Source organism: Mobula hypostoma, chromosome 14, assembly GCF_963921235.1.
Source record: "Mobula hypostoma chromosome 14, sMobHyp1.1, whole genome shotgun sequence".
Lineage (NCBI taxonomy): Eukaryota > Metazoa > Chordata > Chondrichthyes > Myliobatiformes > Myliobatidae > Mobula > Mobula hypostoma.
In genome coordinates, this window is record NC_086110.1 from 17,600,377 (window position 1) to 17,627,655 (window position 27,279).

The 27,279-nt window shown below is 39.4% G+C and overlaps 1 protein-coding gene across 1 annotated transcript in view; it reads right to left on the minus strand.

Moving 5' to 3' along the window:
• plekhg4 (pleckstrin homology domain containing, family G (with RhoGef domain) member 4) overlaps positions 1-27,279 on the minus strand; it is a 175,630-nt gene that overhangs the window by 133,697 nt on the left and 14,654 nt on the right. The window contains exons 2-5 of the mRNA XM_063067558.1: positions 26,067-26,264; positions 11,077-13,492; positions 5,000-5,245; positions 900-1,023 (exon numbers count right to left, since the gene is read on the minus strand). Of these exons, the coding sequence (XP_062923628.1) occupies positions 900-1,023; positions 5,000-5,245; positions 11,077-13,492; positions 26,067-26,264 (2,984 nt within the window). The remainder of the gene's footprint in view (positions 1-899; positions 1,024-4,999; positions 5,246-11,076; positions 13,493-26,066; positions 26,265-27,279) is intronic.

Below are 27,279 nucleotides of genomic sequence, written 5' to 3' on the forward strand. Positions count from 1 at the left end.
TGCCTAACCCTCCTCCTTTTGCAGCCTGGCTTGGGTGGAATTGCTTTCTATGATGAATTTGTCAAAACTGATGGATATCCAAAATATCTCTGTTTGATGGAATCAAAGATCAACTATACTGTACTGTTCATATGGTTAAAATTGTGCCAATTGCAGAGACATTGATGAAATTCTCAGGTGGTTATTCATTTATATCTTTGTATCTCCACCATATTTCTGGTGTATCTACAAATGAGAGTCCTTCTCTCCAATTTTCCCCCTTTTTTCTGGGATTGTACAATTCTATAAAACTCTAACATGGTCCCAACATATCGATACAGCTGCAAAGGCAGCAAGACAATGGCTATATTTCATTAGCAGGAGTATGAGGATGTTTAGTTTGTCACCTAAAACACTTAAAAACTTCCACAGATGTACCGCGGAGAGCAATCTGACAGGCAACATCACTGTATGGTATGGGGGGGCGCGTGGGGCTATTGCACAGGATCGAAAGTAGCTACAAAAAGTTGTAAAATTGGTTAGCTTCATCATGGGCACTAGCCTCCATAGTATTCAAGACATTTTCAAAGAGCAATGCCTCAGAAAGGCAGCATCCGTTATTAAGGAACCCCATCACCCAAGACATGCCCTCTTCTCATTGTTACTGTCGGGAAGGAGATACAGATGCCTGGAGGCACACACTTAGTGAGTCAGGAACAGCTTCTTCCCCTCTCCCATCTGACTTCTAAATGGACATTGAACCCATGAGCACTACTGTTATTATTTGCTTTTGCACTACTATTTTTAATTTAATTATTTAAAAAAAGTGTGTGTGTGTGTGTGTACATACACACACACACACACACACAAACATTCAATTCAATTACCGCAGTGCAATACCAAGAAAACTGTTTGAATACCTGGGAAGACTATAAAAGTAGACAAGGAGACGCACAAGTTCAGCTACGTTGCAATGTGGATTCAGCCAAACGGTATTCCTCGTTGTTACTATTACCACTGCACGACCAGATCTATCTCTGGCCCCTGAAACAAAATAAAGCATTATGCGAATACTTGGAATATCTTAAAAAATACAAAGGATCTGACAATCATCTCAATTTACTTTGTTCCAAAAAATCAATCTGTACATCTATCTTTGAAGAAAATGTATACTTCAAATAATGGTTATAAGTGACCTGGTCTGTTATTTCCGTAGATCATAACATTTTGAGCTCTTTTACACATTCTTTAACTCTAAGAAAACCTGAAGGATAAATTAAAGAACATCTAATTGCATGGGAAAGCAAGCAACATCCATGGGAAAGGAATATGAAGAATCATCATCATCATCATCAGGTGCCGCGCCCAGCTTGAGCTTTGACTGCCATGGCCCACACACTTCTGTTTCAGGTCAAGTGGATCAACTCATTGGTATTCATTTCCAGTCCTCTGGCTGCTGTCTCCATCATCATTGGACTTTGCCTTCCTCTTGCTTTCTTCCCTTCAATCTTTCCCATAATTACCGTGCATTCTAACTCCTCTTTCCTAATCACATGTCCAATGAAGTTACATTGCCTTTTCATGATCTCATACATTATTTCTCTTTTTGTGCTTGCTCTGTTCATGACATCCTCCTTAGATATTCGTTTCGTCCATGATATTCTTTGCATCCTCCTCAAAAACCACACCTCTGCTGGTTCAATTCGTTTCCTCATGTTACTAGGCATCGTCCAACATTCTGAGCCATATAACATAACTGGATAAATGTAACATTTCAGTACTCTGAGGTGGGTTGTCATGCCTAGTTTAGTGTTGGTCAGTATACTCTTCATTCTCGTAAAGGTGCCTTTTGCCATCCCTATTCTTCTTTTGATGTTCATGTCGCACCTGCCATCTGATGTCACCCAGCTTCCTAAGTAGCAAAAGATCTGTACTTGTTTTATGTCTTCCCTGTTTATTCTCAGCCTGCAGACAGGATTCTCCTTCTTTTTTGGATATCACCATACATTGTCTTTTCGCAATTGATAGACAAACCCATTTTTGCACTTTCTTCAACAATTATATCAATTAAGTTTTGTAGTTCTTGCTCTGTACTTGCAATTAACAGTGTCATCTACATACAGTATATGAAATTATTGATGTTTTCACCACCAACTTTGATTCCCAAGATGTCTCTTATTTTTTGTAATATTGTTTCACTGTACATGTTAAATAAATTAGGGGAGAAAACACGCCCTTGTCTAACGCCTCTCTTGATTTTCGTATACTGACTCACTTCTCCATTTATTCTTACAGCAGCAGTTTGTTCCCAGTACAGATTTCTGATTAGGCAGAGGTCTTTTGAATCTAGACCTACAGTTTTCTGTAATATTTCAAATAACTTATTGTGCTTCACTTTATCAAATACTTTTGTATAGTTGATAAAACAAACAAATCTTTTTGCACTTGAATAACTCATTCTGATAGTATCCTTACATCAATATTGCGTTTCTTGTACCTTTGTCTTTCACAAAACCACATTGTTCTTTACCTATTTCAGCTTGTATCTTACTTTTAGCTCTTGTCATCAAAATTCTTAGAAGTATCTTGGTGATATGACTCATTAAACTATGGTCCTATTTAATTCACATTCTATTGCTCCAGGTTTCTTAGGAAGAGTGATAAATACTGATACTTTCATCTCTTCTGGTATTATTCCAGTCTCATAAATGTCATTGATTAAATCAGTAAGTTTTTCAATTCCATAATCTTCAGGGGCGATTATTTGTTCTATTACTAATTCATCAGGACCTGCTGCCTTTCCTTTCTTCACCTTATTTATTGCATTACGAACTACAGATTTTAAAATACTTGGACCTTCAATGTTTTCCTTAATTTCTGTTTTTTTTTGCCTCAATCTGTTCAAACAATACCTGAATATACTCAGTCTATCTGTTCATAATCTCATCTTTTTCCCATGATAATGGTACCGTCCTTTACTTTCAAACATCCACCTAAAGAACAGAGGAGCTTTTTGCCAATGATATTCTTGATTTGTTGATGTAACCTTTTTGGATCAGTAATAGGGATTCCTTCTATTTGCTCACATTCCTGGTTTAACCATTCTTCTTTGGCTTTTTGACATAAGCTTCTAACTTTTTTTATCTGCCAAACTTATATAGACTTATATTCTATAGGATTTGCTTCCTTCTGTCTCCTTTCTTCCATTAGATTTTTGATTTCATCTGCCATCCATTTATTCTTTGTGCTTTTTTCTTTTTTAGGAATCACTGACTTTGCTGATTCTACCAAGGCATCCTTTAGAAAGTTAAATTTCATTTCTACATGATTGCTATCATCTTCAACAGATTCTATTTCTAGACTTTGAAATCTATTCCTTACTTCAATTGTAAATTTTTGTCTTAAGTTTTCTTCTTTAATTAATTGCAAGTAGTCAAGGGATTGTTCAGGTTTTTGCTTCTTTAGTTTTTTAAGTTTCACTTTTACATGACAAAGTACTGGGTTATGGTCACTATTACAGCCTGCACCTGGATATGTTTTGCATTGAGTCACTGAGTTTCTAAATCTTTGGTTTATAGTAATAAAATCAATTTGATTTTTAATGTTATCACCTGGACTTTTCCAGGTCCACAAGCGTCTTGGATGGTTTTTAAAGTAGGTATTCATAATGACCTGATTATTCATCTTGCACCATTCTACCCATTTCTCACCTCTTTTATTTCTTTCCCCTAGTCCAAATTTTCCTGTGGTATTTCCATCAGCACCTTGTCTTACTTTAGCATTTAGATCTCCCATGACAATAACAATATCTCGAGATTTGCATCCATTCTTTGCTTGCTCAAGCTCTTCATAGAATTTATCTATATCCTCATTTGTTCCATCTGTTGTTGGTGCATATACCTATATAATTGCTAAATCAAATGGTTGTCCTCTGAATCTAACAAGGCACACTCTTTCTGATATTGCCCAATGTCCTAAAACACTTTTTGCCATGTTTTCATCCATAAGAATTCCTACTCCATTAGTATGGGATGTTCCACAAGAATAAATTAGTGTTTTATTTCTATTCTGACATGTTCCAGCACCTATCCAACAAACTTCGCTAATTCCCATGATGTTAATCTTCAGTATTTCCATTTCATTTATCACATTGTCCAATCTTCCTGCTTGATATAGGGTTTTTCCAATTGGCAATAATTTTTTTTTGTGTTACTTGAATTTTATGAGCAGTAACTTGATGACGGTCGGGGATCCCCTGCTGACCAGAATCAACCCTACCGAGCAAAGCAACTTCAGAATTGTCTTGAAGATCCTCTTGGCGCTGTTGTTGTGTATGCATTTTGTGAGTTTGACCATGGTTTTCTTAGCAAATAGATTCTAGGAAACCTAGTATCTAGCAACGGTGGTTTGCTATTGCTTACCACTGGGCAAACTAAAGAAATCACCATTTCAACATGAAGAATAAGGGAGCAAAAGAGAGTGTAACAAGGGCAATAGGCAGTCAGTGCACAAGGCTACATTGCCTCTGCTAAGATAAATTTCAAAAGTTAATCTATATAACAAAGTCATAAGTGTTCCAGTGGTAAAACCCATAATAAAAATAGTTACAGTATTATCAAGTTGCAACTTCACACAAAACTTGGAACAAATCAGCATGTGTCATTACAATGAAATCACCTAGAGCTTTTACCCCTCCTTGGTTCACAATCATCTACTGATGAGAGGGGAAGTAGTCTTACTACTTCCCCTCTCATCTTCATACTGACTACCTTCCCTCTTCATATATGCTACCACAAAGTTTTAACTTGAAATATCAATTCAATTCATTTCCCTTTCTCCAAAGATGTTGCTCAACTTGCTGAGTTCATGCAGCAAATTGATTTTTTTTGTTCTATGTCACCATAATACTCAAATGCAAAATATACCACTGTATCCAGCTGCAGCTTTGGGTAAAAGTCTGTGCAGTTAATTCTATGATTGCTGGTGCTGTATGCATTGAAAGATATTATTAAGTACCTACCACTCAAATATGCTACCCCAGATTTCAGAACATCAAAGTTGATTTCATGGCACAGTGTTGGCAGATAAGGTTTTAAGAGTAAGGGAGGTGAGATCGCTGGTTGTTCAACTGTCAGCAGTTCTTGCCTGTTTACAATACGCTCTGTAATTAGTGAGATTTTTGGTGGTTCATCTGTTAGGTTGAGATTTTCATCTTCTGTACTTCCTTTTACTGTATCCAGTGTCTCATTTGATATTGAACCAATTCCTAGAGAACAAAATCAGTTACAGACTGGACAATTCCCACATTAAGAAATGCATCTCAATCAGAAATACATAAAATATATACATATATATTGCAGCAGGAATCTACTTGAAAAAGCAGAAGTGGCAGTTCCATCATAAACATAACAGAATGTCACCTGATATTGTGACATTCAACTAAGTAGAACTATGCAAGTTTTTGCTCTTTGGTGTAGTACACCAATATCATAGATAACAATTCCCACATTCACAGTCCTACATATATTTATATTGGCATATCAAAAAAAGAAACTGATTCTTTGTTTTTCTACTGTATGGTACCTAATAATTGCCTAAAGTCAACAATGAACCAATTTAAAGTTGCCATCCTCCAGCTACTTAATAGTTGCTTAAAGATGTTTTTATTATGTAGAGACACCAGAGAAACTGGAAATCTTGCCTTCCTCACTTCAACTGTAGAGAATATTTGCTGAATATAGTAAATTCGGACTATCTACTACCTATGTGGAAATCCTGATAGTCCAGCATATGGCTCTGCTTCCCTCGTTCACTTTTAACTTATCAGGGACACGTTTTCCGATGCTCCCTTTAAACTCACTGGGTTTTGTTTCCTTGTGCTTTTAAACTCACCTGCTTCACTGTAAAGTTTATTATAGCACTGTGTAACATCATTTAACCATTGGAAGTGTACTGGTATTTTGAGTAACTACCAACAGTCTAGAAAACTGGTTCAGCATCACCAAAGTCCCTCAAGCCCCTAATAAGTTTTTTGAAAGCAAATTAGAAAACATTTTGATTGGCATAAAGTTTGGTAACTATACATTAAAGATAATTGTTACCTGAATGATAAGTGAACTGGGGAGAAATAGTACTGATCACTGATTAAATAAATAGGTAATCTACACATCAGGTAAAGTAAGACAGCAAGACTTGTTGTTTGGACCCTCAAGGCAAACAGTCCAATCTCCCCCACCCTTAAATAAAAGTAGGATAGATAAAGGGGATGCAGCGGATGTTGTATATTTGGACTTTCAGAAGGCCTTTGACAAGGTAGCACACATGAGGCTGCTTACTAAGTTAAGCGCCCATGGTATTACAGGAAAGTTACTAACATGATTAGAGCATTGGTTGATTGGTAGGAGGCTGCAAGAGGGAATAAAAGGATTCTTTTCTGGTTGGCGGCTAGTCACTAGTGGTGTTCCACAGGGGTTGGTGTTGGGGCCACTTCTTTTTATGCTGTATATAAATGATTTAGATGATGGAACAGATTACTTTGGAGCCAAGTTTGCAGATGGTATGAAGACTGGTAGAGGGGCAAGTAGTGTTGAGGAAACATAGGAGAATGGCCAAGGAAGTGGCAAATAAAATACAATTTTAGAAAATGCATGGTCATGCACTTTGGTGGTAGAAATAAATGTGCGGACTATTTTCTAAACGGGGAGAAAATCCAGGAATCCCAGATACAGACCGTCTCTATTCACAACAGACAGGTAGAATCACCTGGACATCACAAATACCTATGTCAGGGTGCTGTTTATTGACTACAGCTCAGCATTTAATATAACATTCCTACAGTTCGGATTGAAAAGCTCCAAATTCTGGACCTCTTGTACCTCCCTCTGCAACTAGATCCTCAACTTCCTAACCAGAATACCACAATCTGTGTGGCTCTGAAACAACATCTCCACTTTGCTGACTATCAACACTGGTGCACCTCAGGGATATGTGCTTAGCCCACTGCTCTACTCTCTATACATCCATGACTGTGTGGCTAGGCACAGCTCAAATGCCATTTATAAATTTGCTGAAGATACAACCATTGTTGGCAGAATACCAGGTGGTGATGAGAGGGTGTATAGGAGTGAGATATATCAGCTGGTTGAGTGGTGATGCAGCACAATTTTGCATTCAACTTCAGTAAGACCAAAGAACTGATTGTGGACTTCAAAAAGGGTAAGACGAAGGAACACACGCCAGTCTTCATCGAGGGATCAGAAGTGAAAAGAGTGAGCAATTTCAAATTCCTGGCTATCAACACCTCTGAGGATCTAACTTGAACCCACATAGTGACACAGCTACAAAGACAGCACAACAACGGATCACATGAAGAGTTTGAAAAGATTTGGTATACCACCAAAGACACTCGCAAATTTCTACAGCTGTACCATGAAAAACATTTTAACTGGCTGCATCAGCGTCTGGTATGGGTGGGGGGGAGCGCTGCTGCACAGGATCAAAGTACGAGGGGTGATTGATACGTTCATGGCCTAAGGTAGGAGTTGATTTTAGAAAACCTAGCAGATTTACTCTTCACCATAGTCCCCTCCTACATTTACACACTTAGTCCAGCGGTCGTGGAGCATACGCCCTTCTTTGTAGAAGTCGGTGTCTTGGACCTCCAGAAAGTGGTCCACAGCAGGAGTGATTGATAGGTTCGTGGCCTAAGGTAGAAGGAGATGAGTTATACAGCTCTTGTTACACGCACGTGCAGTTCAACTCTTTGAGTGAAAATGCAGAAAGTCTGAAGTTAAAAACTCATCTCCTTCTACCTTAGGCCACAAACCTATCAATCACCCCATGCTGTGGACCACTTTCTGGAGGTCCAAGACGCCAACTTCTACAAAGAAGGGATCCGTATGCTCCACGACCGCTGGACTAAGTGTGTAAATGTAAGAGGGGATTATGTTGAAAAATAAATGTGCTAGTTTTTCTTTTTTTTTTGGTGTGTGTGAGTCTGTGCGTGTGCATCTGTACGTGTGCGTCTGTACGTGTGCATCTGCGTACGTGTGCGTCTGTACGTGTGCGTCTGCGTACGTGTGCGTCTGCATACGTGTGCATCTGTACGCGTGCGTCTGCATACGTGTGCGTCTGTAAGTGTGCGTCTGTAAGTGTGCGTCTGTACATGTGCATCTGTACGTGTGCATCTGTACGTGTGCATCTGCGTACGTGTGCGTCTACGTGTGCATTTGCATACGTGTGCGTCTGTAAGTGTGCGTCTGTACGTGTGCATCTGCGTACGTGTGCGTCTGTACGTGTGCATCTGCGTACGTGTGCATCTGTAAGTGTGCGTCTGTACGTGTGCATCTGCGTACGTGTGCGTCTGTACGTGTGCGTCTGTACGTGTACATCTGTACGTATGCGTCTGTATGTGTGCATCTGCGTACGTGTGCGTCTGCGTATGTGTGCGTCTGTACGTGTGCATCTGCGTACGTGTGCGTCTGTGCGTGTGCATCTGTATACGTGTGCGAGTCTGTGCGTGTGCGTCTGTACGTGTGCATCTGTAAGTGTGCGTCTGTACGTGTGCGTCTGTACGTGTGCATCTGCGTACGTGTGCGTCTGTACGTGTGCGTCTGTACGTGTACATCTGTACGTATGCGTCTGTATGTGTGCATCTGCGTACGTGTGCGTCTGCGTATGTGTGCGTCTGTACGTGTGCATCTGTATACGTGTGCGAGTCTGTGCGTGTGCGTCTGTATGTGTGCATCTGCGTACGTGTGCGTCTGTGCGTGTGCATCTGCATACGTGTGCATCTGTACGCGTGCGTCTGCATACGTGTGCGTCTGTAAGTGTGCGTCTGTAAGTGTGCGTCTGTAAGTGTGCGTCTGTAAGTGTGCGTCTGTACGTGTGCATCTGCGTACGTGTGCGTCTACGTGTGCATTTGCATACGTGTGCGTCTGTAAGTGTGCGTCTGTACGTGTGCATCTGCGTACGTGTGCGTCTGTACGTGTGCATCTGCGTACGTGTGCATCTGTAAGTGTGCGTCTGTACGTGTGCATCTGCGTACGTGTGCGTCTGTACGTGTGCGTCTGTACGTGTACATCTGTACGTATGCGTCTGTATGTGTGCATCTGCGTACGTGTGCGTCTGAGTATGTGTGCGTCTGTACGTGTGCACCTGCGTACGTGTGCGTCTGTGCGTGTGCATCTGTATACGTGTGCGAGTCTGTGCGTGTGCGTCTGTACGTGTGCATCTGTAAGTGTGCGTCTGTACGTGTGCGTCTGTACGTGTGCATCTGCGTACGTGTGCGTCTGTACGTGTGCGTCTGTACGTGTACATCTGTACGTATGCGTCTGTATGTGTGCATCTGCGTACGTGTGCGTCTGCGTATGTGCGTCTGTACGTGTGCATCTGTATACGTGTGCGAGTCTGTGCGTGTGCGTCTGTATGTGTGCATCTGCGTACGTGTGCGTCTGTGCGTGTGCATCTGCATACGTGTGCGAGTCTGTGCGTGTGCATCTGCGTACGTGTGCGTGATGATGTCTTTTTCATGGCTTTTTACAAGGTGCGGAGCAAGGGAGAGACTGTGTGGCACGCCACTCACACAGACATTTTCGCAGTACTTTCCCTTTGTTTTACGAGGTCGAGTTGCGGATGGAAAGCATACTTGGGGGTGGACCCGACTAGTTTCGAACCCGGGAACCTCTGCGCCCGGGTCCGGTGCCGATGTTGTTGTGCCACCAGCCAGCCCGTGCTAGATTTTCTAAAACTGACTTCTTTTACCTTGGGCCACGAACTTATCAATCACCCCTTGTAAGCTGCAGAGAGTTATAAACTTAGTCAGTTCCACCATGAGCACTAGCTTCCCTAGTATCCAGTATGTCTTCAAGAAGTCATGTCTCATCCATCAATAAGCATCCCTCTCATCCAGGTCATTCCTTATTCTCCTTGCTACAATCAGGAAGGAGGTACAGAAGAATGAAGGCACACACTCAATGATTCAGGAATAGTTTCCTCCCATCTGTCAACCGATTTCTGAATGGACATTGAACCCATGAATCCTCCTCACTACTTTTTTATTTCTATTTTTGTACTACTTATTTAACAATTTATTATATACATACTGTAATTCACAGTTTTTCTCTATTATTATGTATTGTATTGCATTGTACTGTTGCTGAAACGTTAACAAATTTCATGACATATGCCAATGATATTAAAACTAATTCTGATTCTGAATTCTCAGCAAGGGGTAGAGGAGCAGAAAGCACTGCTTATTTTACTCAGTCTGGCCATCATACTGACCACCTTATGCAAATTATGAATGTCAATGTCCAATTATAAGCCCAAAGGGCTGATCATTATTGCTTCTAATCTGGCAATACAAAACACCTAAGTTTCTGACCAAAGGCCTTAGCCTCAAAACTTCAACTGTTTATTCATTGCTATTGATAGTGCCTGACCTGCTGAGTTTCTCCTGCATTTTATGTGTGTTGCTTTGTATTTCCAGCATCTGCAGTCTTTCTCATCTTTATGAATTGCTACAATTGTTAATCTGTTGACCCAATATCAACAGAACCCCTTTGAATCTGCAGGCTAGTTCTGATAACTCTTTATAGCCTGGCTGAAAAATTAACGTGGGGCTGTGCAAGGAAGCCAATGAAGTCAATCTAAACCAGATTGTGATACTTTATCTTAAGTGCCCCAAGGTGATGTTTTTTTTAAATACCTTTGTGGCACTAGGGAAATAAAAGAATAGCATGCCTGGCTACACAAAGACAATTTCTACAGTTTCTCCTCAGAAATCCTCCTTCATACTTATTCAATTTCTAGGAAGTGATGCATGGGTCACCTCAAACTGTCAGGCAGACAGGTCCAGGGTAGAGATTTAATGGCATGTAAATGAGGAACAGAAATTACAATATTCTACTTCTTTTAAAACTTTCCAGCTGATTCAAGTTTCTAACTCATCACCCATTTAACCAAAACTACAACTTGGGAACTCAGCATTATGACCAGCTTTTGTTTCTGAGCTTTATCTACTCATTTTATAATCATCACCTGTCCTGGGAAAAACAATGGAAGTTAACCTTTATGATATAATATTAAATATCCTACCTTCCAACTTATTCCCAATTAGACAGTCTCCTTGCTCCTTAAGATCCTCTGAAGAGCCCTGTGATGATTGAGCACACAGCTTTATCGAATCTTGTCTATTTTTATCAGCAAATGGTATTTTTTCATTTCTCTCTTCATTTGCAGAAGTCAATTCCTGCTCTTCTATATCCATTATAGTTGAGTGAATAATGCTAGACTCAGTGGTTTCCACATTTGACCAATACTCTTCAACAGTAGAATAGTGCTTACTTTGACCTTCCTTTACAGCATCGAATCCCAAGATATTCTGCACAGTGGTCTCATTTTCCAAGGTCTGTACTGACAGGTATCTATTCTCTTGTGCTTGTTGTTCTTCTTCAAGTAACATTACATTACGGGTGTCAATCAGGTTCAAATCTTCACTGTCACTGAGTTTTTGTTTGCAGAATTCGCTCTGTAAGTTATTTATATTTCCATGTTCCACATGTTCAGACCCCTGATGCAGTGCATCAACTTGAAATTGCTGATTAGTTAGTAATTTTATAACAGAACATTCGTGCAATTGTGCATTTTCCTCTGTCAGAAACACATGATCTCGTTCTAAGTGTGTCATACATTTGGACCCATGTGTTTCTGTACACTCAGTGTGCTCTGACAAACGTGGCTGCAAATTGTCACCAAATATAGAGCTTGTTCCTTGATTTAATAATGTATTGTTTCTGCTATTATCCAGTTGCAAAATTATAGATTCAACATCTTTAATCAAGTGATCAACTTTCATCACATTATGGTTATGGCTGAGTTTTGAAGAAGAATCTATATTTTCAACAAGTGCAAAGTCTTCACATAAAATAGTCCCTTCAAAGTTTAAGAACTGGGATGAAGAGATTCTGCAGCCATCTAAATGCACATCAGCGCATGCATGAACAAAATTTGGTTGATTTGTATTTTTGATAAAGGGTACTTTTTGGATAACATTCTGCCCATTAAACTGTATATGCTCAGAATACGCCGATTGTTGGGCCATTGCAATTTTCTGTTCTGAGTTTTTAGCTGACGACTGCTTGTACTCTGATGGTGAATTCACAACAATATTTACAAGTTCACCAGTGTTAGCTACATTACAGTCAGTCAACTGATTTAAGTGAAAATCCTGTTTTCCAATTTCTGTGTACTTACAGTGAGCATTTTCTATTGTATCTGCTTCAGACAACTCTTGCATTTCTTTATGTGATTTCATATCAATTATATTTTTATTACATGGTGTAGATAATGGATTACCAGATGAACCATGAAATTGTCCGTCTTGTGAATCTTGAGCAGAAGTCTGTGTCTGGTTACAGACCACTGATTCTAAAGGCTGGCTGTTTACAATTTCCTCTATGCTATCTGTGGTCTGACTAAATAAAATATGCATATTTTCACAGCAAAAATTAAAATCCTGTTGCATTTTGCTTTTGTGAAGATCAGTTTCCATTGATGAAGACAGCTCTAATTTTGCAAGTTCTTTATTTATACTGTTAATAGTATCTGTAAGTGATTGCTGATTGAATGCCTCTGTGTCACCAGCAAGAAATTTAAATGGATTATGTATTCTTTCTAAATTGGGCCAAGCTACAGTTGAAGATGTTTCCATATAATTTAAATAAATTGATTTCTTGTTGCAAGTGTTGATATTCAAAGGTTCAAAAGGAATCACTTCTGATGTTTCATTAGTTCTCAATGCATGTTGCAAGTCTGAACTTGAACTGCTCGCTTGTGATGACAAATCACTATCACTTACTGAAATTTGATTAATTTCTACATATTCTGTTTCAAGCTCTCTTAAACTGGCTGCTGTTGAATTAAGTAAAGAATCTGCAATATTACTTACAGGATGATGTAAACCCCTTGTAAGATTAATTTGCTGGACCTTCAGTTGGTTTTCTTTTGTAAATATGTTTGGTTTTGTTTCAGATGGGTTTTCTACTTGTCCACTGTAATTGCTGATCTGTATATTGTTTGAATTGCTGCCAACAACTTCTTGATCCACAGTCCAGTTTACTGATGACGTGCTTCCTATCATTTTTGGTTTGTCAATAAATTCAGGAGTTACCACCTTTTCCCAAGGTACTCGAAAAATAGTGTTGTCAGTAGATAACAGGCAATTTTGTAAAGTTGTTCCTATCCGTCTCTTGTTAATATTGTCCAACCATTCCATAGTGAAGATACAAGTATAAGAGACCTCTGGAATTAATATTTCCTCCACATTGTAACCATTGGCTGCAAGGCATTTTAATATAATACGTGGTGTCTTTTCCAAATGTGGAACAACTTGAAGGTAGAAATCACCAGGTTTTAAAGTTTGCCAGTCAAGTGCAGAGAGCTGTATTACAATTTTTTCAGAGATGCATAAAGGCCAGCCTTCATAACGGAATAGTAATCCACAATATTGAAACTGTTAAACATAGAAGGTTCTTGTTTAAAAGCTGCTTTTAGAGCTAAAACAACTAATGCACATTCAGCAGTTCATTATCAGAAGTACATTAATGGAAAATAACAGCAGTAAGCTAAATTGACATCATCCTGAACAGTGTTAAATTTTTATAAGGTATGCATACAAATCTGCTAATCTTCAACAGGCTCACATTTCTGAAATTTAGAATAAACACAATTTTAAATGACAATACAAAACACATATTTGAATAAAGCAACACACATAAAAGTTGCTGGTGAACGCAGCAGGCCAGGCAGCATCTCTAGGAAGAGGTGCAGTCGACGTTTCAGGCCGAGACTCTTCGTCAGGACTAATTGAAGGAAGAGTGAATAAGGGATTTGAAAGTTGGAGGGGTAGGGGGAGATCCAAAATGATAGGAGAAGACAGGAGGGGGAGGGATGGAGCCAAGAGCTGGACAGGTGATAGGCAAAAGGGATACGAGAGGATCATGGGACAGGAGGTCCGGGAAGAAAGACGAGGGGGGGGACCCAGAGGATGGGCAAGGGGGGTATATTCAGAGGGACAATCCCCCTTGCCCATCCTCTGGGTGCCCCCCGCCCCTCGTCTTTCTTCCCGGACCTCCTGTCCCATGATCCTCTCGTATCCCTTTTGCCTATCACCTGTCCAGCTCTTGGCTCCATCCCTCCCCCTCCTGTCTTCTCCTATCATTTTGGATCTCCCCCTCCCCCTCCCCCTCCAACTTTCAAATCCCTTACTCACTCTTCCTTCAGTTAGTCCTGACGAAGGGTCTCGGCCTGAAACGTCGACTGCACCTCTTCCTAGAGATGCTGCCTGGCCTGCTGCGTTCACCAGCAACTTTTGTGTGTGTTGCTTGAATTTCCAGCATCTGCAGAATTCCTGTTGTTCACATATTTGAATATTATTACAAAATAAGGAATTCTTTAAATTCAAAGTACAAACTGAAATTAAATGGAATGCAGGCCATTCTTGGATAACACATTGAATTCTGCTTTTACACATATCCTGTTAGTTTTGTCAAAATACACAAAAATGATACAAATATTTTATTTTTATTTTATTTAGAGGAGCAGGAACTTCTGGTCCAACAAGCCACGACGCCCAGCAACCCACCTATTTAATACTAGAATATTCACAAGACATTTTACAACGATCAATTAACATACTAACCAATATGCCTTTGGATTGTGAGAGGAAACCAGGGCACCAGGAGAAAATAGATGCAGTCAAGGGGAGAAAATACAGATTGCTTTCAGACAGCACTGGAACTGAACACCAATGCCCTGAGCTGTACTAGCATCATGCTAACTGCTATGGTGAACAAACCTCCAAAGCGTTAAATGAAATGGTTCAAAAGCACACAAGGCTGATAAAGAACAATTACAAAAAATGAAGAGGGAGAAGAAAATGTCTTGTTATTTATAGCAATGCTTGTATACCAGACTTCTGAATTTATTGATATTATGGGAATTTGTTTGTAAGTAGACTGTGTCTCTAAGTTGGGTGTTCAGGACCCAAGTACAATCTGTACAGTTTTTTAAAGCAACATTTATGCAGAATCTACCATTTCTCCGTATTTCAAACATGCAGAATTATAAAATCATAGAAACTATCATTTACAAATAATTCTACACCATGTCTATTGTTCAGCTCAACTAAATGTTTGCATCCAGATTTACCATGTTTGTACACATGGAATATGGTGCAGTAAACAGCAAACATAAGCCACTCCCTTAGAGTGGCTCATCCATTTTTGGGCCCTATTTAAAACATGTGGCAGCAGTTAGTCTGGGAGCACCCAAACAAAAGGACAGCTTTTTTTAAAGCAGTCAGCAAACAAAACACGGCACAGGATGTCATTATGAGTACAAACGAACAGTTCTTGCGACGAGAAAATCCTCCTGTTACATTGATACTGCAGTACTACATTGAGGCTGGATCAGTCAGTAAAGGTTCTATCAATGATCTGTGACATATCAACAACCATTGCTTTTCCTTTCCATGGAGACAGGATCCTTGGAGTTGTTTCTGTAATCATAAAGTCCATCTAGAATCAGTTTTCTGGTCTCGCCACTTTCCTGAATGATCAGTTCTTAATTGATTCCTCCTGAACCCCTCACACCACGTCACGACCATAAATGCTTATGAACCCTTAAGCACCAGAAAAGAAATAAATAGTTCCTCAGATATTGGTCTCCATCTCAATTCTAAAGTTGACAAAGGCAACAATTATTGGAAAGGTATAGTGAGACATGAAATGGTAAGCTGACCAGCAATGGATTTCCTTTTTTAGATAAATGTAGAGATCATAGTCAGTTCTTTATTAATGATATTTAGACAAAAAGGACAACTACAAAGCAATATTGATGCATTTGCAGTTCAAATTATGTAATTTTATCAACCACATCACCAGCTGTCCATTGTGACAATTACTAGAGCCAAACATGAAGCAGAATCTGAATGGATTATAACAGCAGCATTCTAACCACACAGCAGAAACGCACTGATCTCAGTCCCTTATTATTGCACATTATTACAAATTATTGCATATTGGTAAACTATTATTTTATTATTCTGTACTTTATTATTAATTAAGTCTGCACATTGCTAAATGTGCTTTAAGTGTTGTTGTAACGAAAGAATTTCCCACTCGGGATTAATAAAATATTTATTATTATTATTCTTAGAGAGCCAACAAGCAAAAAGGCTATCTTGGATCTGTTGATGTGTAATGAGACAGGCTTAATAAATTATGTCACAATAAAAATCCCCTAGGAAGCAGTGATCACAGTATGATAAAATTTGGCTTGAGGATAAGAAACTGAGAAAGAGGGAAAAATAAAGGAATGAAGTGAGTGTTAGTCACATTTGGCTGGGGAAATAAATTAGCAAGTCAGGCAATAGGCAAGCATCTAAGGATATTTATGAAACCCAGCAAAAATATATCCCAGTAAGGAGAAAGATGCCAAGGTGATGAACTAACCAAAGCTAATCAAGGAAGTCAAGGAGTGTTTTAGGAGAAAAATCATAAAGACATCAAAAATAAAGGACAATTAAAAATCACAAAGGAAACTCTGACAGCCTCTGCTATCCAACCATTTGAAAATTCTGATGAATCAACATCTTGGCTCTTCTCCCTTGTACTATTCACACTCATCTGGTCAAGACAGTGCTGTGATGAAATATTTGTCAAGATTTTGGCTCAGATTTACTTTTTTTTTAGGTCTGTAGGAATGGTTTGGGGGCAGTGCAAGGAGTTAGGGACAGGAATGAGGGAGAGTTAGAGGTCAGGGATAGTAAATGAAGAGCCCGGGGCAGGAACCAGTGTTTGAAGTCCAAGTTGGTGCACTCTGCGGTCAAAGGTCAGCAATCCCAGAAGTCAGGTTGGTAGGCAGTGAGGAAACCCAACGAATCCCGGTCAGAGATCTATATGGGTAGGAGTCATCAGGGTTGGTAACCTCTCAAGTCAGAGGTCCATGCATGTCAATAATTCAAGGCCCGAAGGTCAAACTTGTGATCAGTGAGTCCTAGGATTGAGACCTGAAAGTTAAAGTCCTGTGATCAGCAAGATCTGGGTTCAATACCCAGTGGTTGACTGAGTCTGAAGAGCAAAGTTGAAGATCAGTCCGCAGGCTGGCGAGTCCAGAGTTAGAACCCCGAAGGTCAAAGACCAAAGCTGGCAATTCCAAAGGTAGAGATCTGAAGGTTGTAACCCTTGGTTCGGCTTTTCTGGAGACCAGTGGCCTGATGTTTATGAGCCTGGACTAGAAATTGGAGGATGGAGGCTTAAGTCTGAGTGTTTGGGGTCAAGAACCAAGGCCCAGAAGCAGCCTGTCCTGTCTATGTATGTGAGTGGGTAGGAGGGTTGGACAATGGGAAAGGATATGTTTTGCTGCTGTTATTTTGTTTTGTTATTGATGTTGCTTGTGTTACTCTGTTGAACATTATGAGCATGTTATGTTGGAACCGAAATGTGTGCCCCAGCGTATCCTAAAGTGTGTTGGTTGTTAATGCAAATGACGCATTTGTGTTTCAATGTACATGGGATAAATAAACCTGAATCTGAATCTGAATTTCTGGCCCTCACTAGGTCCTGTTTCCATCATTCCCTTTACCCTTACTGAAGCCCCTTTTCTCACACTCCCTTTAAATTCAGGAGGAAACATCTTTACATTATCCATCCGCTCAAATCTCCTGATTCTTTAATAAGATCCTACTGTACACAATCTCCAACAAGTAAGGCTCATTATACTCAAATCGCTCCTTTTAAGATTTACATTCTCATCAAGGCAAGCATAGCACTCCTTAAACTAGGAGATAAAAACTTTATGCTGATGGTCTTATCAAAGTATTATTCAATTATAACAACACACTTTTATTTACCCCTTTTGAAATACAGGGAAGGTTTTAATTGTCCTTTCTAATTGCTTGATGTAACCTTTTTTTATTCATTCACAGGAAATAGGTATCAATTACCCTAACTGCATCCTTATAGGCCTCCTAGATGACCAACTGCAATTCTTTTGGTGAGGGTATAACCGCTGTATATTAGTGAAAGGAATTCCATATTTCAAACACGATGGTGAAGAAGGAATGGTAATATATTTCCCTATCAGATAGGCATCTGACCTGGAAGGGAAGCTATAGGTAATGTGCCTGTTTGCTTTATGCTCTGTTCTTCCTGGTGATACAGGTTACATATTTCAATTTTGTGTAACATTAAGCTATTTGAGTAACTGCTCTTGCATCCTGTTCCTGTAAATTTGGGATCAAGGGGGACCATATAAATGTTAATGTTTTGATCTATTTATTTTATTTAGCGATATAGTGCGGAGTAGGCCCTTTCGACCCATCAAGTTATGCCACCCCAGCCAAGTTGCTAGCTCAACACTCAACCCAGCACAGATGGAAAAGGTGCAAACAGCCGGTCGGATTCAAACCCAGGACCGGTGAGGATGCCACTACACCACCGGCTGGCTTTGATGAAGGTATGGTTGGTGAATTTTTTAATGGCGTAAAGATAAATGGGAAAGTAATTTCTGGGCAGGATACAATGAGACTGCGGAGAAATTCATAGGACAGAGACCTAGGAAAAGGATACAATTTGAAAAATGAGATTGCCATTTTAGTAGAAAAAAAATCAGAATTTTAAATAAATAGTTTAGAAGCTCTGAGATCTAGAAGTATATGGATGTTCTAGTCAGAAATGACTAGTAGACAGGCATAGCAATTAGGAAAACTAACAGAATGTTCTTATTTATTGTGAGCAAAATTAAATACAAATCCAGAGTGTCCAAAAAATTCTTTGACTTCACAAGACTTGTTTTATTTTCTGTTTACTAATGCTGTCTGATCTGCTGAGTGTTTCAAACATTCTGCTTTTTTTTCCCAACCTATGCATTTTTTTGATTTAGCAAAAGTTGGGAGGTGATACTTCAAGATGCAGGGGGCCCCGGTGCAGCCAAATCCAAGGACGGGGGAGTGGTAGGGTGGGTAAGGGGTACAGTTTAGTTCTTCTTATTTATGGAAGGCTATTATTTGACTAGATGTAAGAGCATAATACATAATGAAGCAGTTAGTTGAAGACTGATAGGACAAATATATGGATGTCTAATGAGGAAAGGATAGACCTACTAGGTGTGTAGCTACTGGAGATTAAAAGAGACTGAGGGAGGGACAGAAGTAACTGACAGAAACATAATGATACACTGAGGTTTTAAAACATTGATGTGAAATGATGTTTCTGCTTGTGAGAGATCCTAGAACGAGAAGTCACTGTTTAAAAGTGAACATCAATCACTTAAGACAGGCATTCTTTTTTCCCCTCACATCTTCTTATGAAATATGAGGTTATTTGGCCCAACAAGACTATTCCAGCTCTCAGACTATTCCAGCTGATTCCATTTCATTACATCCTAATCTCGCCATCAACTTGGCTCCAATTCTTGTGCTATCCACCTACATGAGGGGCAATTTAAAGAAGCTAATTAATCTACCAGCATAATCTCTGGTAGATGGGTAGGATGAGTGCCCGAGGTTCTACACAGAGTGTTCAGGGAGCTGAATTGAATTTTTTTCTTACATCCTTCACATCCATGAGGAGTAAAAATCTTTATGTTACGTCTCCGTCTAAATGTGCAATCATAGTAATTTATAATAAATAGAACAGTCAATGCAACATAGATGTGACTATCAGCTACTTGAACAGAAAAGGCTAAGAAAATTTTAGAAATTAGTAGTATACTGTAGATTCGGAATGGAGCTCGCAACACAACCGCCATACACGGCGGCATCTTGTTTGCTAAGTTAAAAAATGGGACATCTAGGGTTGTGATTTTAGGATTGCTAGCCATGCAATGTACTAGTGAGGCAAAAACTATACTTCTACTATACTTTATTGTCGCCAAACAATTGATACTAGAATGTACAATCATCACAGTGATATTTGATTCTGCGCTTCCCGCTCCCTGGATTACAAATCGATAGTAAATATTAAAATTTTAAATTAGAAATCATAAATAGAAAATAGAAAAATGGAAAGTAAGGTAGTGCAAAAAAACCAAGAGGCAGGTCCAGATATTTGGGGGTACGGCCCAGATCCAGGTCAGGATCTGTTCAGCAGTCTTATCACAGTCGGAAAGAAGCTGTTCCCAAATCTGGCCGTACGAGTCTTCAAGCTCCTGAGCCTTCTCCCGGAGGGAAGAGGGACGAAAAGTATGTTGACTGGGTGGGTCGTGTCCTTAATTATCCTGGCAGCATTGCTCCGACAACGTGCAGTGTAAAGTGAGTCCAAGGACAGAAGATTGGTTTGTGTGATGTGCTGCGCCATGTTCACGATCTTCTGCAGTTTCTTCCAGTCTTGGACAAGACAACTTCCTTACCAGGTTGTGATACACCCTAGAACAGTGCATCTATAAAAATTAGTGAGGATTTTAGGGGACAGTTCAAATTTCTTCAGTTTTCTCAGGAAGTAAAGGCGCTGGTGGGCCTTCTTGGCAGCGAACTCTGCTTGGTTGGACTAAGTCAGGTCATTTGTGATATTGACCCCGAGGAACTTAAAGCTTTTGACCTGTTCCACTTGCGCACCAGCGATGTAAATTGGGTTGTGCGGTCCGCTACTCCTTCTGAAGTCAACAACCAATTCCTTCGTCTTGCTGACGTTGAGGGATAGGTTATTGTCTTCGCACCATGCCACCAGGTTCTTAATTTCCACTCTGTACTTAAACTCATTACCCGAGATACGGCCTACAATCGTTGTGCCATCAGCAAACGTATATATTGAGTTCAATGGAAACTTGGCTACCAATCATGGGTGTACAGTGAGTACAGCAGGGGGCTGAGTACACAGCCTTGTGGGGCACCGGTGCTCAGAGTGATTGTAGAGCAGAGCTTGTCCCCTATTTTTACAGCCTGGGTCCTGTCTGTGAGGAAGTTGAAGATCCAGCTGCAGATCTGAGTGCTAATGCCCAGGTTCCAGAGCTTAGGAATCAGTTTATTTGGAATGATGGCATTAAAGGCAGAGCTGTAGTCAATGAAAAGGAGCCTTACGTATGCGATTATACAGTTTAATACAGGGAAAGTGGGACCTATACAATAAGAATGGTTTGCGCTTAAACTGGAGGGGAACTAATATCCTAGTAGGAAGGTGTGTTAATGCTGCGTGGTGGGATTTAAATTAGAATTGCGGAGGGATAGAAACCAGAGTGCCAGAACAGTTAGTGGAGAGCTTGTGGAGGTAGATGCTGGTAAGACCTCAGACAACGTTAGGAATCAAAAGGTTGAGCATGGTCTGACTAGCGTCCTGAACTGTGTGTATTTCAATGCAAGAAGTATCGTAGGAAAGGTGGATGATAGTGCTGAAGATGAGGTAGCTGGTTTACAGAGGCAGTGTGTAATAAGAAGAGGCTGTTCATAAGACAAAATTGCAGTCAACAGGATGAGTTGCAATGTAGAAGGTGGACAAAATCAAAAAGGGTGAATACAGGACTGAAGGTGTCATAGTTAAATGCATGCAGTATATGAATAAAGTAGATGAAAGTAGCACTGTTTCAGATTGACATGTATGATGTTATAGGCATCACTGAACCATGGCCAACCCATCACAATTGGTGTTGAGTCACAAATGTGGCTACGGAGTTAAAGTTTGTTTGTTTTTTTTTGATTAATTGACAAACATAGGCCTTTCCAGCCCTTCAAGTCATGCTACCCAGCAACCCCCCCGCAATTTAACCCTAGCCTAATAATAGGACAATTTACAATGACCTATTAACCTACCAACCAGAAGAAACCAGAGCACCTGGAGGTAATGCACAGGAAGAACTTACAAACTCTTTACTGGCAGCAATAGGAATTCAACCTGGATCACCTCTGCTGTAAAATGTTGTGCTAACTACCAGCTTCCTCCAGGATGCTAGTACACCTAGGAATTAGTACACCTGCTCTTCCGGCTAATTCTCAATCTCTTGGAGGCATCTTTGATAGTATGTTTCCAGGGATTTTATGTGCCTGCTGTATGTTGTCCATGACTTTGATAAGGTCCCACATAAGAGGTTAGTGGGCAAAATAAGAGCACATGGTATTGGGGGTAGGGTACTGACATGGATAGAAAATTGGTTGGCAGGCAGGAAACAAAGAGTAGGGGATTAACGGGTCCTTTTCAGAATGGCAGGCAGTGACTAGTGGAGTACCGCAAGGCTCGGTCGGTGCTGGGACCACAGCGATTTACAATATAGATTAATGATTTAGATGAAGGGATTAAAAGTAACAATAGCAAATTTACAGATGACACAAAGCTGGGTGACAGTGTGAAATGTGAGGAGGATGTTATGAGAATACAGGGTGACTTGGACAGGTTGGGTGAATGGGCAGATGCAGTTTAATGTGGATAAATGTGAGGTTATCCACTTTGGTGGTAAGAACAGGAAGGCAGATTACCATCTGAATGGTGTCGAGTTAGGAAAAGGGGAAGTACGACGAGATCTGGGTGTCCTTGTTCATCAGTCACTGAAAGTAAGCATATAGGTACAGCAGGCAGTGAAGAAAGCTAATGGCATGCTGGCCATCATAACAGGGGGAGTTGAGTATAGGAGCAGAGAGGTTCTTCTGCAGTTGTACAAGGCCCTGGTGAGACCCCACCTGGAGAACTGTGTGCAGTTTTGGTCTCCAAGTTTGAGGAAGGACACTCTTGCTATAGAGGGAGTGGAGCATAGGTTCACTGAGTTAATTCCAGGGATGGCAGGAATGTCATATGTTGAAAGATTGGAGCGACTGGGCTGGTATACACTGGAATTTAGAAGGATAAGAGGGGATCTGATTGAAACATATAAGATTATTAAGGGATTGGACACGCTAGAGGCAGGAAACATGTTCCCAATGTTGGGGGAGTCCAGAACCAGAAGCCACAGTTTAAGAATAAGGGGTAGACCATTTAGAATGGAGTTGAAGAAAAACTTTTTCACACAGAGGGTTGTGGATCTGTGGAATGCTCTGCCTCAGAAGGCAGTGGAGGCCAATTGTCTGGATTCTTTCAAGAAAGAGTTAGAGAGGGCTCAAGATAGCAGAATCAAGGGATATAGGGAGAAGGCTGGAACAGGGTACTGATTGTGGATGATCAGCTATCATCACAGTGAATGGTGGTGCTGGCTTGAAGGGCTGAATGGCCTACTCCTGCACCAATTGTCTATTGACTCCACTCCATATAGCAAGGAGGGGAGGACTATAGTTTTATAGACCAGAAGCTTAGTGTTGGTCTTGATATCTCAATCTTCAAAAACCCCCCTTTCTCAGCCTGGCAAAACTTCCACTTGCACAGCTTATTCTGCAATTCATTTCAAGATCAATGTTGGCTCTTGAAGAAAGAAGGCTGCCAAGATATGGGAAATGATCAGAGTTCTCCAGAGGTATGTTGTCAACTTGGATGGTTAGAGGTTCAGGAGCTTGATCTGGAGTAGGTTGGTGCAGGACTTGGATTTTCTTGATGTTTAGATCAAGCTAACAAATAGATATTGAATCAAGGTAACAAGTGTAAGGCCCAACTTGTTGGTTTAGCACAGGTAGAAAATCGGCCCTTGAGTAGGGATAAGTAGTAATTAAGGGTTTAAGAGGCAATGCTACACTGCAGACAGGCCTATGAGATAAATGGATTGAAAACAAAACCTAAAGAGATTTCCCAGGAATTTAAGGAGGTTTGATTTATCATCAAACACTTAATGAACTTCTACAAATGCACTATTGAAAGTACCCTGAAATCATGGTGTGGTATGGCAATTTGAATGCTTGTAATATAAGAAGCTGCAGAGTAGTGGACTCTGTCCAATATATCACAGGTATGCTCCTCCCCACCACTGATAGTATCCAAGGAAATTCAAGAAGGCAACATCTATCAACAAAGAACTCCAGCATCTAGGCCATGCCATCTTTTCTCAGCTCCATCAGCAGGAGGTACAGAAGCTCAAAGTCCCACACCACCAGGTTCAAGAACAGCTACATCCCTTTAACGATCTGATTCTTGAATCGACCGGCAAAACCCTCACCACTACAGTTGAGGAACGTTATGTACACTTTGAACACTTTACACTGAAATGGTCTTGATTCTGGTTCTAATTATGTTTTCTTGTAAAATCGTGTATAATTTATATTTTTCTGTGAATGCTACTTAGATCATACAATGTACATATGATGCTCCTAAAAGTAAATCCTTCATTGTATCTGTGTATACGTGTACTTGTGCATTTGACAATAAACTTGACTTTGAGCTTGAAAAGTTAAAATTTTCATTTCATCTTTAAGTGAGTGCAAAGCAGAAGGAGGAACAGACAACTTAAAGCACCAATTCTAAAACTTGAAGCATCATTCAAGTTTACAAAACAGGAGGTAATTATTTTGCCAGATATGTAATTGAATCCATCCAAATCAATCCTCTTTATCTTGCTCTTCCAAAAGCACAGTATTTTCATTTGCATTGATTACTTCTTCCCTTAAGGAATGTAGTATCTTTTGTCATGCCTACTGAAAAACACCTAGTTGAACAATGTCTATTCTGCTGTGGAGGGGGAGGGGGCAGACCACATTCAGAAGAACCACCAAAATAGCAAGTTTAATAATTTAGCTTACAAAAATATACATGAATGACAAAGACTAATATGAAACAAAAGCACATTAGAAAATCCATGAATTCCTAAGATTTTTCTATACCTTCAACCAACCTACTTTACAGATAGTTAAGGCAAATAATTGAAAAGTTTATATTTCCTTCTTTGTTCCTGTGCTGTGCTTTGCTCTTCACTGCCAAGTAGTGCAAGATGCTGCTGGACTTTATAGTCGGAAGACTGAGATTGCTCCTCTCCTTTGCCATTCTTCTCCACTTCCCTTGTGCATCTAACCAAGTTCACAATCATATCGCTGAACTGGATTCTTTCATTGGTCTTTCACTAGATTGCTCTCCACCCAAGAGGGCACATGAATCTTCAATGTAACTTCTAAATCTTCTAACAGGGCACTGCTTTCTCAGTACTGAGCTGTGTGACAGCCTGGTTTTTGTGTTCAAGTCTTTGTGTGAGCCTTGAATCCACAATTTTCAGAAACTGGTGCAAGTTCTCAACTATGGTAAAATGAACATTATATCTAGACATTTTCAAATATTATTTAATAAAATTTAGTTTATAACATCCACATTTATCAATAAAAAACAAATCAAAACAAGAAAAATCATTCCCACTTTAATGTAGATTTGACCTTTAAAACAAAACTGTACTTTCTGTATTTCATTATTTTTACCAGTTATTACTCAAGATGCTCCAGTCACACTACTTATGATAATGATTTATTTAAAGAGCAATGTCACAAAAGTATGCATTTGGCATGCAAAACCGTTGACTAAAACAAGCACTTATCCTAAACTGATATCTCTTAAATTGTAGAAAATTTGTCAGTTATATTAACAGGATTTGTGTTTACTAAACCCAAGTCATTCTTACATTTATCAAGCATTCAGTAACATACAAAGATCCTTTATACATGCTTCTAAAATATCAAACAAAATACAAACACATCTGTATTTTCATTTCATCAATTCTTAAGGAATTCACAAATCAGATTTAATGTGCTTTCCAACCATATGCTTGGTGGTTCAATAAATACTCATTATCAAATTTTTGCACAGAATGAAAATATTCCTGTATTAGTCCTTTCTACATGGCTCTAAGATCAAAAAAGTAATAGCTTCTTGGATGAATAGATTTGATGTTATAAATTGTCTTTAGAGATAAAGTTTAAAGGGACAATTCATAGTTCTCATATTTTTTGACCAAGTCATTTCTGGTTCTTCTAAATACATGGCCAAGTTTAAATAAACTTACTGCAGATGAACTGTACCTTTTCCTGCAGTTTGCTTTGAGCTAGCATCTTTAACAACCGTATTTTACATTTTAAATAACGACATTTATCATAACCATCACATTATTTTACATTACTTCACTCTTTCATTTTATATTAAGTCATAACATATTAAATCATATTATAAATTACCTCCATTCACTGCTTTTAAACATTTACTTACACAAGCGTCTTGCTGGATGCACTGCAGAATGTGTTTAGCAGGGACGAGGAAATCAATAAGGTAGCACAATCCATCACCACAATATGTTTTCTCCACTACATCAAAAACCTGACAGAGAACAGTGGATGCTGTGGCCTCAAAGGGAGGATAAAGTGTTGACAGAGTATTCTGAATACACGTATCCAAGGACTCAGAATCCTGCCAAAATAAGAGCATAATTATTCAGGGACAATGAAAATAAATAGTATTCTCCCTTGAAACTTCAACAAAATGGGATTCACATCAACCCTTAAGTATTCTTACAAGTTAACTAATTTCTATGAAGAAAATAATGACTAATCCTATCTCTTTGACTCAAGAATACAGATGTGATCAATGGCCATTTTATTGTATCCTATGAACAAAACACGTTGAACAAACTATACAAACAAAATGTGCACAAGGTATCATTCATAAATAGATTTTGCATTTTAATTTGTTGCTATCTAAATATAATCTTTTGTAAAGGTTTAACTATGATCTTCTTATATTGTTATTTCTTACATCATGCATTCACATTACAACATTTACAATGACAGAGACTGCTCTACCACAAATAAATCATTGGTATTTTTTTTAATAGAAAGTTAAAGATTTCTGCTTTTATCTGACTATATTGAGAAATAATATTTGTTCCATCATATGCCCATGGCAAAAAGAGTTGCTGTAAATTGTGAAGCAATGAATAAAACGAATTCTATTTTTGCTATGCAGCTCAATAAACAGATGGAACTCCGGAAATGCTGCACATTGCACCAATAAATACGTAAAATATCTACCAGAATTCCTATCTGAGACATTGTATTCTATCCATTGTATAGAATGGATGACAACACCCTCAATGTTTGCAGACTGGCAGGTAGAATTGCTCAAATGCTTGCATCAAATCTAGTAAGGAAACAATGAGGTAGCTTAAAAAGCTTCTGTTCATTAACTAAACTTCAAGGAAGAGGTATTAATATGATGGTAATTGTTTTGAATGAAGCATAATCCTCTTATTTCACCTCAAGTACATCATGCTTTATCAGCAGAAGGAGCAGCATAATTCAGAGCTAAAATTATTCACGTATAGAAGTCAGTCAGGTTTTTTTTCCTCTTTATTTATTCATGGCATGTGGACATCGCAATCCATGCTTGCATTTATGTCCATCTCATTCTCTCCCTGAATTAAACA